This window comes from Rhineura floridana, chromosome 13 (genome assembly GCF_030035675.1).
Source record: "Rhineura floridana isolate rRhiFlo1 chromosome 13, rRhiFlo1.hap2, whole genome shotgun sequence".
Classification (NCBI taxonomy): domain Eukaryota; kingdom Metazoa; phylum Chordata; class Lepidosauria; order Squamata; family Rhineuridae; genus Rhineura; species Rhineura floridana.
Genome location: NC_084492.1, coordinates 22700894 through 22714234, shown reverse-complemented (window position 1 = coordinate 22714234; position 13341 = coordinate 22700894). Strand labels below are relative to the sequence as shown.

General features: G+C 49.1%; 1 protein-coding gene across 1 annotated transcript in view; it reads right to left on the bottom strand.

Moving 5' to 3' along the window:
- Nucleotides 1-11003, bottom strand: part of LOC133369393 (neural-cadherin-like) — a 103522-nt gene extending 92519 nt beyond the window's left edge. Inside the window, exon 1 of the mRNA XM_061594667.1 lies at nucleotides 9947-11003. Coding sequence (XP_061450651.1) covers nucleotides 9947-11003 — 1057 coding nt within the window. The remainder of the gene's footprint in view (nucleotides 1-9946) is intronic.
- Between the last annotated feature and the right edge of the window lie 2338 nt (nucleotides 11004-13341).

Sequence of the window (13341 nt, the reverse complement as noted above, 5' to 3'; positions counted from 1 at the left end):
GACATCAGGCGATGATGCGCTTTGAAGCCCCAACTGCCCGGACTTTAAAGTGGAGTGAGGGGCTGGTTGAAAGCCTTGTCTGCAAACAGCCACGCACTGTTCTTTAAACCTCTGGCTTAAAGGGGGTGGGAGGGGAGAGAAAGACTCAGAAATGAACTGAGCTGCAGCTCACTGTGCAAATGCAGTCAAAACAATATAGTGTTCCAATGCACTTTGGAACAAAATAATTTGGAACTCCAGATTCCAGAAGGGGAAAATCTGGAAGTATCCCTACCTTAAATTATGTGATGTTGACAATACAGTATGGAATAACTAAGTCTGTTTTCAAGATAGCAGGTGAAAAGCCAGTAGGAGCTCAAAGTGATGGACGTGGTCCTTCAAATCTTATCTTCACAACAACATGCTCGCCTTTAAGGCAGCAGGGCCCACTCTCGGATGCAACAAAGCATTAACTACCTCCAGGACACACAGAGGAAATCCACCACCACCCCACAACTATATCTTATCAGCTAAGATGAGCAAGGGTCAAGACTACAAGCTGTTGGCCAGTCAGCCTCATCCACATCCTCACACCATCCAAATTTCCGGCCACCCTGTGCCTACCCAGTTGCAAAGACCAAATCCAGAGCCTGACCTACAACATGAATTGGATACGTGTTGTACTGAGACAGGTCCATGCTTGTCAAAACGGTCAGGAAACCCCAGACAAGCCCACTCAAGGTAGTCCTAGCACAGATATTGAAATCCTTCTGAACAATCATCCTAGGGTCTTCCAACACTAGTCCAGAGACCACTTCTGCCGATTCAGGCAGGGAGGCTGCTGGGCAACAAGGATAGGCATTATACCGGCAGCAACCCTCTTCTGTCCCTTGGAATGCAAGCCCATGAATCCAGCCTCTGAGCAGATGGGATTCACTTTTGGTGCACACTATGGAATCTTTGTGGATGACAGCAATACTTTCCCCCCAGCGTTCAATCCTATGAGGGGTTTTCTATCGAGTACCCAGGTGGACAAAGCTGGGTCACATCTGAACCACAGAGTTCATCAGCACGGGTCTTGGTAATATACCCCAGGTTGGCCGCTTTCATCTATGTTAAAATTGTGGATCAATGATAGGGATGTGCTAGAATTCCGCCCAATTCGGATTTGGTACTGAAATTTCCATTAACCCACTTATTCTCTATAGTTAAGTGTTGCTGATTTTGGCTTCATTGGGATCACTGAGAAGGGTAGGTTAAAGTCTCCACCTCCCAGAAATATATTGGTACAGCTATGTTTACTGCTCCTATGCTGCCAATAGTGAGGTGAGGACAAAAACTATTTGAGCATCAGGACTGAGGAGGAGTGGAGGCTTTAACCTCCCCCCAGATTGGGGGGGGGAATTCAATTCTGTTTGCATTTATAGGCAAAATTAAGGAATTTCCCCTTTCCAGGAAAAGATGCGAAGCAAAACACAGCCGTCCTTCAAAATTTGCACTTCTCCAAATTTTGCAATGCAGCTCTCCTACCAAGTAATATGTGCAAAAATGCTTATACTCGGGTAATGTGTGCATATAAATGTATAAATGTATTAGTGAAAACAACACAACAACATGCATTATATAAGGGGAAACTGCTTTGCAAAAACGTTATTTTAGGCAAAATTGCATACAAAAACGTGTATATTAAGAGAAATTTGCACTGAAATGTTGATGAATTTTCATGAGGCTTTTCCCAAAAAAAATCACAAACTGGTGCAGAAGTGTGGAGAACCAAACATAAGATTGGAAACGTATTTGCCCTACCCTAATCCCCAGTTATTGGAAGGCAGCATGCGAGAGAGACAGTGTTGGTGTGTCTGCATGTCGATGTTAATGGCCCTGCCTAGCACCAACACCAGCCATGCCCACTGGCATGCAACCTCCAAGCACCCGCCGATCCCTGCACATGACCACGGGAACCAAAAAAGTTGCCGATTCCAGAATTACTGCACAATCCAAGCCCAAGATCCAAAGGATAATGAAGTTTGGAACAGGCAGTTTTGGGTCTCCCTGGGCTGAGATGGGGCTCGGTGAGGGCTACACTGGAGTAACTCCCTCAACCTGGCTAAGCCAGGGCTATGCTGGCTCAGCCGGTGGAACTTAAAACAGGGGAGCAAGTCCCCCAAAAGGGGTGTGGGAGGACAGGATGGAGCAAGGAGACACTGATACCTATTCCAGACCTCTTTCAGCTCAGTCACATGACCTGGCAACCTGGTGGAACCTACACCAGCAAAAAGCATAACGTAAGCCAAACTCTATTTTAAAGGTTTGTTTCTCCTCTGCAAGGCTTCGGGGGGGGGTCAGCAGCAGTAGCCCCACTCCTGAACAGAGTTTAGGATAGGGGTGACACCAGCTTAACTCAAGCTAGCATTGACTCCTACTGGGAGGAAGTAAATCTAATAAATAAATAAGTAAATAAATAAATTTACGTTTAGTTGGCTTCTTATACTTAGGACTGCTCTGCCCGTGGGTTATGGGCCACATCCAGTCCCTGAAGCAATTCTATCTGGCTCCTGGCAGTCCTCCTAAATTTTAATCAAAATGCAGCTCTCTCCAGACTATTTCACTTGCAAGAAAAAGAAAATGGTTTTCAAAAGTTGTATGCGAGAAAGGCATTTACGTCACACCGGGATTTGTATGTAACATACAGCTAATTCAACCAGGCTTTTTATCATTATTGTTGTTGTTGTTGTTGTTGTTATTTTGATGTGACAATTTATTTTGCTGGCAACCAAACAACTGGCTCATGGCCATGGGATAAACCCGTAAGTTTGAAAGCAGTTATTTCTCAAATTGACCATTCCCCCTACACTGCTCTTCTCCCACTGCCCTGGGTAACTGGCATTCATTCTCTGTTGGAGCTACTCCAGATGACATGGAACTGGAAGAAAAAGTAAAGTAAAACTGATTTGCTCCGGAGAAAAACAAGCCTGTGGATTAGAGGCACTTCAAGAAGCTTGAACCGCACCTTGAATAAGACTGTAGGGAAATACAGATGGCAACGATAGAAGACACCACTGGAAAGAAATCTTCCTGACAACATTAAAATCATCGTGCAGAACTCTTTGGGGCCCTAAGAACTGGAGACAAAACATCAAGATATGCGGCTTTGAGTTTTTATTAAATAAAAGTCAGAGCACATTCCAGGAAGGCAGAGTCCCAGCTGAATAGATTGTCTCGGTCTAAGAAAAGTCCCCAAGATTTTGAAAACATCTATCTTAAAAAGATTTCTGCACAATCAAAGAGTTATTTCCCTTTGAATTATATTTTATTCTATACTGCAACAAATTAAGGAGATATATATTAGCTAATGGCCCCCAACAATTGATGCATGTTGCATTTTGGGGAAAGAGCCGTTGTGCTAGTGGGACGGTTACTAGGAACATAGGAAGCTTCCTTATACAAAATCAGACCGTTGGACCATCTACCTAAGTATTGCCCACACTGATTGACAGCAGTGGCTCTGCAGGATTTCAGGGCAGAGGTCTCTCTCATCGCTAGCCGGAAATGCCAAGAGATTGAACCTGGGATCTTCTTCACGCAAGGCAGATGCTCTACCACTGAGCCACAGTCAAATCTGTAGGGCAGTACAATATCTCAGAGAGAGGTCAGGTCTCCTGCTTCCCTAGTGCATTCACTATAGCTGTCCAATTTCCCTGCTTTTCAAAGTTTGATAGAAATATCTGTGGGCTATAGGTACGTTCTTAAACCGCAAGGTATTTTACCGATTAGTGAATTTCTCTGCTTTTTAATCCAGGAGGTAAGAAATGGGATCTTGTGCAAGTTTGCTGAGAATGGATTGATCATTTGCATGCTTATTGAGTTCAGTGGGATTTACTCCCCTGCAGTCATGCTTAGGATAGCTGAAACTGACCACAGGTGATGGGGAGGGGAGCAGAGGAGGAGGAGGAGGGAGGGGAGGAAGGGCAGAGGGGAGGAAGTGGAGGGAGCAGGCAGGAGGGGGAGCAGAAGGCAGGTTTGATCATTTGCATGTTTATTGAGTTCAGTGGGATTTACTCCCATGCAATCATGCTTTGGATAGGTAAAACTGACCGGGGGAGGGAGGGAGGGTTGGAGTGGGCAGGGGAAGAGGAAGAAGGAAGAGGGGAGGGGAGGAGAGGAGGAAGGGAGAGGAGAGGAGAGGGGAAGGAGGGGAGAGTCGGGTCTGATCATTTGCATGCTTATTGAGTTCAATGGGATTTACTTCCATGCAGTTGTGGTTAGGATAGGTAAAACTGACCATGAGGGAAGGAGAAAGTGAGGGGAGAGGGGAGCGGAAGGAGAGGGAGAGGAAAGAAAGGGATTGGAGGTGGAGGAGCAAAGGAAGGGGAGGGGAGGTCAGGTTTGTGTTGATGTGTGCGGTTGTTGCGTGACAGCACACGTTACTTTTGGAAGTAAAATGGTCAAGAAACATCACAGAGGCAATAGATCTTGTTAAGAGTCCTTTTTACTTGGACATTAAGTCTTGTAGCAGTTACAAGAAGCTTCCCCCCCCTCTAGACAGAACATCTCTCTCCGAAAGCAAAACTTAGACAGACACAAACAGAAGGCTGTTGGAACTTTTCCCAGCCGATATCTCCCTGGTTGCCATGACTACATTACTGGCCTTGGCTGTCCGTTCCCAGGCCAGACACAGGCTTTGCAACTGATAACACTCCTTCTTCCCCAGACTTCTTGAAACTTTCAGACTTGATGAAAAACAACCTGTGGTAGTAAAGCCTAATGGGTCAACAGTTTGATCATTTGCATGCTTGTTGAGTTCAATGGCATTTACTCCCGTGCAATCTTGCAGTAAGATGGGTAAAACTGACCAAGGGGAGGGAGAGGAGGGGGAGGGGAAAGGAGGGGGTTGGAAGGGGATGGGGAGGGGAAGGAGGGGCAAAGGAATGGGGAGGGAAGAGGCAAGAGGGAGGGGATGGGAGGAAGGGTGGGTTTGATCATTTGCATACTTTTTAGTTCAATGGGATGTATTTCTGTGCAATCATGTTTAGGATAGGTGAAACTGACCTGGGGGAGGGGCGGAGGGAGAGGGCAGGGAGGGGGAGGGGAGGAGGTTGGGTGAGTGGGCACTGGGCAGAGGGGAAGCCTCTTTCCTTTCCAAAAGGAAAACATTGTGAACAATATCATTGCTTTTCAGCATTTCCCCCACCTTTTTATTCTACAGAATTTTATTCTAATTTAAACCAAAGCTGTCCCTGGCTGCATCCACACCAGACCTTTATTTCACTTTAGACAGTCACAGCTTCTCCCAAAGAATCCTGGGAAGTATAGTTAATGAAGGGTGCTGAGAGTTGCTAGGAGTCATCCTGTTCCCCTCACACAGCTTCATTCAGAGCAGCTGACTGTTAAACCGCTCTAGCAACTGGAGCTCTGTCAAGGGAATGGGAGTCTCCTGTCATCACTCTTCACAGACTAAACTTCCCAGGATTCTTTGGGGAAAGCCATGACTGTCTCAAGTGAAATAAAGGTCTGGTGTGGTTCTGGCCCCGATTAGGCAAGTCAAGCAGCTGTGAGTCTGGCTTTTAGAACACTGACAGTTGGTTCTTACTGAGCATGCCTGACATTATCATTGAATTCAATGATAAATTTCTTAAATTAATTAAAAATCAGCCAGGCATTTTTTTAACTTTTAAACTGCAGAAGATGAAGGTCAGAGTATGGGGCAAGGTCAATAACAGGATTACACGTACTCAGTGAACACGGCTGATTTTTAATTAATTTCAACAAATTATGAGAACTCTGACAGAAAAAAGTCCAAAAGGGGTCTGGGTTTTCTCTCTCTTTTTTTTTACACGTTGAACTCTCGATTCTCTCTGACTGTTTTGTGTATCTCCATGAAATTTTACAGGGTTGTTACGCAAGCGTTTCTGAGTTCAGGACTATATGATTTGTAAGGTTTTGTTTTGAAATGAGCTTATGGGAAGAGTCAGAATAGCATGGGGGTATTTTCAATTTAACATTGTGGAATGCAAAAAAATCCACGCTGGCTATAGTATACAGCCATTATCATGGCTGTATAATTAATAGTACTGGTAATGTATTTATTTATTTATCTCGTTAGTCACTTAATACAAAAGAAAAATTCTCTAAGCAGCTTATAAAAAAAATTAAGAGCCAAAGGCATAGCATAACAACAGACACCAATACATTACAATAAAACCATTACAAGACCCATAAAACAGACCCAGCAAACAGCAGCAAACATTTCATAAATAAATAGCAGAACAGTTAACAGAATCCATCAAATGCCTTTTATTAGCAGACTAGTAAAAAAAACATTGCAGCTAGTAACCTTTCTGGGCTTATTGACAAGTCTGCCTGTTTATCTATGAGGTGGTCAGATATAGGAGTCAGTGTCCTCCAAGAAGACAGAGTTTGGCCATCCCTGCCTTAAGGAATTCCATACAGAAGCATCTCACACTGACTGCTTGAGTGCAGATCAAGAGCTAAACGGCTGGAAGCTGAGCCTGCAAGTAAGGAGGTTGCACATTACACAAACTTCATAGCAACGTTCTACCCGTCCATGCTGATACTGCAATTCCACCTTTGAACTAGTGGGGCTCAACAGAAGGAGCAATACAATTGCTCTGTAATAATAAAGAATTGGATGCGCTGCTGATTCGGCACATCTGTGCTCTGACAAAAAAAGTGTGCAGACAAAAGAGCTTTAGAAGTCACCTAGTTTCCTCAGTGCAGCAGTAACAGCGAGGATAGGAAATTTCTTTCAACCAAAGAACCACATTTCCTTGGTCACTGGAGGGCGACGTTTGAGTGGGTGGAACCAGAGGCAAAAGTGGGCAGGGCTACAGATGTGACCTCTGTACACTCTGTACACAGGCTACATTTCAGCGACACAAATGCCAGAGGGCTCTACACACACAACTCCATCCAGGCAAGCAAGAAGCATTATCACAGTTTAAGTGTAGTGGTTATGGTGTTGGAGTACAACCTGGGAGACCAGGGTTCGAATCCCCACACAGCCATGAAGCTCACTGGGTGACCTTGGGCCAGTCACTGCCTCTCAGCCTCATGAAAACCCTATTCATGGGGTCGCCATAAGTCGGAATCGACTTGAAGGCAGTATATTTACATTTAGCCATGCAAAAGCATGTGAGGAGGGTGCTGAGCATGGCCAGTGATGGGCATGGCCAAGGAAGAGGGTGAATGGCCTGGGAAGAAACCTGAGAGCCAGATAAGGAGGCTTGGAGCGTTGCATTTGGCCATCCCTGGGTTCTCCACCGCAGCATTACAGCTATTAAGAAGACAGGGCTAAGGCTGCATTCAGACAGCAGCTTATTCTGTTTCCTCAATGTTTCCTTACCTGATCATTTCCGCACTTTGTTTGATCTTTCACACAATGTAAACGCTCCTTCTGGAAATCTAGTGGAATATAGTGGAAGTTGAGCACTCATTTCTGGGTTAATTGCTTCCAGGGGGAAAAAAAAGTTTGCAACCCCATTAACCCAGAAAATCGCAAGAGTAAAATGATGAAATTTGGGGCGCTATACCGGCATAGAGTTCTTTCCTGTCGTTTTCATGGAGGAATCATAGGAGACAGAGTTGTGTGTGTTTGGGAAGGGCAGGGGAGTAACCACATGTCCAATAGCGTTCATGGTTGTGTCACACCATGCCCACTGGTGTGAATGACATGGCGGTCTATCGATCAAAAAGCCCCAGTTCCATAATGCAACAGGTACTGCAGTGTGAAAGGAAAGCTAGAAATCGGAACAGAAGTGCTGTCATAATCAGTCAAACTAATGCAATAAACCCCATGTCTGAATGCAGCCTAGTTGTCTGCTGCGTCCAAATGGCTGCTTCCCACATCATCATAGTAATATACGGACCAGGAAACCACGTGGGAAGGCTGCATAATGGGACCCTCCCCGCTCATGACGTTCTAAACCAAGTAGTATGTGAAATGGACCCATCAAAGAAGCAATGACGCAATAAGGTAGTGTGCGAACCAGCCCCAGGAACTCCCCCTTAACCGTATCACTCACTGGATGAACTCAGAATGGCAAGGGCACAAGGGGAGAGCTTCTCAGGGCACATCTGCACTCCAGATTTAATAGTCACACCCTACTTGTGGCTTAGTGGTTGGCTACAGGATTAGGACTCTGGAGACCCAGGTTCAAAGCCCTATTCAAGTCATGAAGCTCAGTGGGTGACCCTAAGCCATTCATTATCTCCCAACCTAACCTACCTCACATGGCTGTTATGAGGGTATGATGGGAGAGGGAAAATCATAGCTGTCTCTCTTCGCTCCTTAGGAAAAAAAGGTGGGGTATGAATGTAATAAATAATGTTACGGCGAATCTTGGAAATGGTAGTTCTGCAACAGTTCTGCAACTGAGGAACTTGAGAATTCTCTATTAAACTAAAATCCCAAGGTTCTTATTGGGGGAGAGGGGCATTGCTATGAACAGTTAAAAGGATCTAAGCTCATAAGTAGTACAGATATGCTTTTCTTAGGGCGGGAGAAGGGGGCTGTGGTCCTCCAGATGTTGCTGGATTCCATCTCTCACCAGTCCCAGCCAGTATGGCCAACGGTCAGGAATGATGGGAGCTGTAGTCCAATATCACCTGGAGGGCCACAGATTCTCCACCACTGTCTTAGTGGCTTAGAGCAGCCTTCCCAGCCTTGGGTCCCCTGACATTGTTGGATGGGAGTCACAGCCCCAGCCAGCATGGCCAACGGTCAAGAACTATGGAAATTGTAGTGCAACGACATCTGGGGACCTAAGGTTGGGAAAGTCTGGTCTAGACCATTCCCATCATCCCTGACCATCCCATCATTAGCCATGCTGGGTGGGGATGGTGGAAGTTGGAGTCCAGCAACATCTGGACGGGCACAGCTTCCCCACCCCAGTCAAAGACCTGAAGGATCAGGATCCAACTCCCCGCTTCGCCATGAAACTCACTGGGTGACCTTAGGCCAGTCACTGTCTCTCAGCCTAATCTACCTTACAGGGTTGTTGTGAGGATAAAAATTGGAAGGATCACGTACACCACCTTGAGCTCCTTGGAGGAAAGGCAGGACATAAATGTAATAAATCATCTCCTCCACCACTACATGGTCAGGCCAGAAAATCAGAGGAACAGAACGGCTGTTTCTGGAGGGTGGCACATTTGCTATCGGCCACCCCAGCCCTCCGCAGGCCCCTCCACCTCTTTTTTCCAGCAGTGGTCCCCAAGCTTCCCACCCCCATGGACCGCCTGAAAATGGCTGATGGTCTTGGCAGACGGCTTAAGGGTTTTCTTTCTGCCTGCTGTAGCAACTGTCCTGCGCTGTGCTAGATGCTGCATGATTTTTAGTTTTATTTTTTATTGCTTCTTTTATTTCTTACGATGTACTCCATTGTATCTCACTTTACATTCCATAGAAATCGGATTGTAATTCAAAGACATACAAAATAAATAGATAAATAAAAGGAGCAATAAAAATTACAATTCAAAATGAGTATGAATATTGAATGTGGGCATTCCGCAGACCATCTGAACAAAGCTCCAGGACCACTGATCGGGAACCCCTGCTCTAGAAGAGGGAATAGCCTCGATCCGAGTGTGTCCTTATAAACCAGCAGAGAAGGCTGGCACAGTCAGGGATCCCTAAGATTTTCCACTGGTGATGGGCCTTAATTGTCCTAAGCCGATCTGGACATCAAACTTGGCTGAAAAGATAGCAGCAAATATATAAAGCCAATGAAGGAATAAAGCTGCACCCCTTGAACTGGCTGCCTGGCAGCGGGTGGCTGCTTTTCCAGCTGCTGTGCTGTTCTGTACAGTTTGTGATTCTAATATGCTTATCCCCCTTGACGATCGTGGCAAGGGAGGACGCAAACAAACTTTCTCCCTAGCCTGCAAGAGGTCCTGTCCTGTCAGGTTATTTGGCTACTGAGGCCAGAGAGCACACTTCCTCCCCTACCTGCTCTCTCCTGGACTCGGCAGACGATCTCCCACCTGGCCGCTGCCTCCCTGTCCAGGCTCCTGGCCAAGGTGATCTCGCCGGTGTCCCTGTCCACCCGCACGGGGGCCTCGTTGGATGGCGGCGAGACCAGCTCGAAGCGCGCCGCGGCGAAACGGGCAACGGGTCCCAACGCGGCTAGGAGGGTGCCGGGCCGGGCGTCCTCGGCCAGGGCGAGGGCCAGCGGAGTCTGCGGCGGGAGCAAGGCGCGGCGGCGGCTGCGTCCCCGCCGGCTGGCGACGCGGGGCAGCTCGACAGGCTGCGGCAGGACCTCGAGGTCGAGCGGGGCGCTGAGGAGGGAGGGCTGGCCGCGGTCGCGGGCGAAGAGGCGCAGAGGGATGGGCGCGCGGCGGTGGAGGAGCGAGCGCACCAGCACCACGCGCCCGCTGCGGGGCACCACGAAGAAGTGCGCGCTGGCCGGACGCGCGAAGTAGCGCAGCTCCGCGTTGGCACCGGCGTCTGAGTCCTCGGCCACCGCTCGCCAGACTTGCGCCCGGAGGGCCAGCGTCTCTGCCAGGCGGAGGCGCGTCACCACTTGACTGGGCCCAGAGGCGAAGCGTGGCGCGTTGTCGTTGGCGTCCAGCACAGCGATGGTGACCGCGGCCAGCTCAGACGGCGCGCTCCGACCCGCGGCGCGCGAGGAGGAGGGAGGAGACGAGGAGGGCGAGCAGCGGTTGCAGCACAAAGCCAGGCGCAGGGCGTAGAGGGCGCGGGCCTCGCGGTCTAGGGGCCGCGTGGTGCGCACCCAAACTTGGCCAGAGCGCGCGTGCAGTGCCGCCTGGAAGTGCGCCTGCTCCTCGCCCAGCAACTGCAGGTGCCAGCGCCGCCCTCGCACCTTGGCGCACCACGGCTCCGGCCCCAGGCGGCTCAGCGGGATGCTCAAGCCGCTCACCCGAGTGCCCGCCGGCCGGTTCTCGGAGACGTGGCCCTGGAAGGAAGGCCTGCGCCGCGGAGTCGCCGCGGAGCCCACCAGAACCCAGCCTAGGAGGAGCCACAGGTGGAAGAGCGGCGTGTTCATGGCGAGAAGGAACCCTCGTCCGCGTCGCCCCAGACGGCTGCCTCCAGCGCCGGCGCTACTGCCGCGGCATTCTCCTTGGCGGCTGCGGAGCGCCAGGGAGGCGGAGCCGAGGCGCGCGGATAGAGACCGGGTTGGGTGGAGAGATGAAAGAGCCCGGGAGCCTGGGGATTTGGTTGGCCAATCGCTGCGTCGCCGGCGCCGAAGCTCCTGCTCCGGCTTCCCTCCCGACTGGCTTTAACAGACCGACACGCGTCCAAGCGGCGCTTCCTTCTCGCCGCTTGCGCTTTAGGATCGCCCGAGTTCGCCGGAATGGGTGGGGCGGCCCCAGGCTACACAGGGTGGACTGAGTCATCTGAGAAGCTTGCGGCAGCCCAAAGTCTGGCACCTGTGGCCGATGAGAGCTGCGGCACCTTCATGTGCTCACAGGACGGGAGGGGGGAGCCCCCACCTAGACAAGTCGGTCACCCCCGTTCCCGTTGCTGTGGAAAGGCACGCGTTATAACCGATTCGCAAAGACACCTAAAAGGAGGCTGTAACCCTAAGTGCTCTCACTGGGAAGTTTGACGCTGTCGACACCAATAAGATTTACATAAGAGAAAATATATGTAAGATCGGGGCGTACGTTCCTGTGAAATATGCCGTTATTTCTCTTTAACGTGGCGCAAAGCTTGCTCCGAGGTGCTTTGTCCCACCGTTGCCGGCCTCTCCCCTAACCAGTAGCGTAGTGGCAAATTCAGAAGTGCAGGGTCCCTTCATTATTGTCACACCACGCCCCCTCACAGCCACGCCGCCTTCTAAGTTAACACATTAAAATGAGCGTTCAGTCTCACTTTGTTTGGAGTACTTTCCCTTAGAGATGCACTGCAGTGATCAGGGCAGATTTCCATGTGTTGCCTTACAGCCAGATCTACTATTTTCTGTGCAAGTACATGGGCAAATGTACTAACTAAGGTAAGGAAGGATCTTCCTCTGCTGAGTTTTGCATCTTGGTTGCCATACTAAGACTAAAGGGGAGAGTGTTAGCTACTGAGAAGAGTCTTCTCAATGGCTGACTTGATTGGCTCCAATCAACAGGAAAGGACACTGAAGACATAGGGACCATGATCCAAAAAAAGTAAGAGATCTAAGACCCTCTGGGACCTTAGACAACTACACCCCTGCCCACAACACAATATTTTTTTCCTGGTAGCGGTACTGCCAACTGCTCCTATTTACCAAAAGTGGTGCAGTTAGTTAAGCCCGACCTGGTTTGGGCCTCCTGCTCAAATAGTGAGTGGGGGTCCTGGATTCCTGACCCAGTGGTTCCACTATTTACCTGTTTTGTGGTATTTATGGCCCTGTGAAATCACTGTAATTTTAGGGGCATAGAAAGCTGCCTTATACTGAGCCAGCCCATTGTTCTGTCTAGCTCAGTATTGTTTCCACTGACTGGGAGCAGCTCTTCAGGCAAGGGACATCCCCAGCCCTACCAGAAGGACTGACACAGCAGATGCTCTGCTACTGAGCTATCCATTCCCCTTCCCCTCAATTTTGCATCTTGGGAATGTCTTATTCTTGGGGATGCCTCTTATAAGCCACCCTGAGGATGATGTTGAAATACCTGATCTTAAAATGCCTATAATGAACAAATTAAATCCAGTTCCCACATTTGCACATGCTTCAGGGTCTCAGCCCAGCAAGTCACTCCCTCCACCCCACCCCCCTCGGGTCTATAGGTGCACAAAAATGTCTACTCAGACATAAATCCAATGGAGTTGAATGGAATTTACTCCCTAGGAAGTGATGCACGCACGCACGCACACACACAATTTAATCTTGTCACATAATGATAAACTTGCACACGCATGAAACTGTAGATATGCATTTATTCAGTAGCCTTTCCCACCAGCCGTTTCACCAGACATGAGCAAGAACAGGGGAGAGGAATGGCCATTGTTGTCTACACTCACTGACAAGACTTGGAAGGATTTCGGACAGGGCTCTTTTCCCAGCCCTACAGGGGCCTTTGGCATGCAAAGTATATGCTCTGCCACTGAATTATGCTCCTTCCTTACATGCACTCCAGGTTTTAGGGAGCCCCTGGGGCCGTTGCCCTTAGCAGGCTCTCCCTCCCTGCATGGGTCCACCTCCTTGCCATGGCCCTCCTCCCTCTCTGCCCAACTCATGGCACTGCCCACAAGGAGAGAGCAAAGCAGCTAGAGGCTGCTGCTCTTTTGCCTTGCTCTTGTCCTTGCTCACATGGTTGGAGAGGCCAGATGAACAGGCAGCAAAGAGGGAGCAGTGCCAGGGTGCTCTGGGGACCCTCAGCAGGTGCTCAATGAGGTCAACCCCTGGCGAC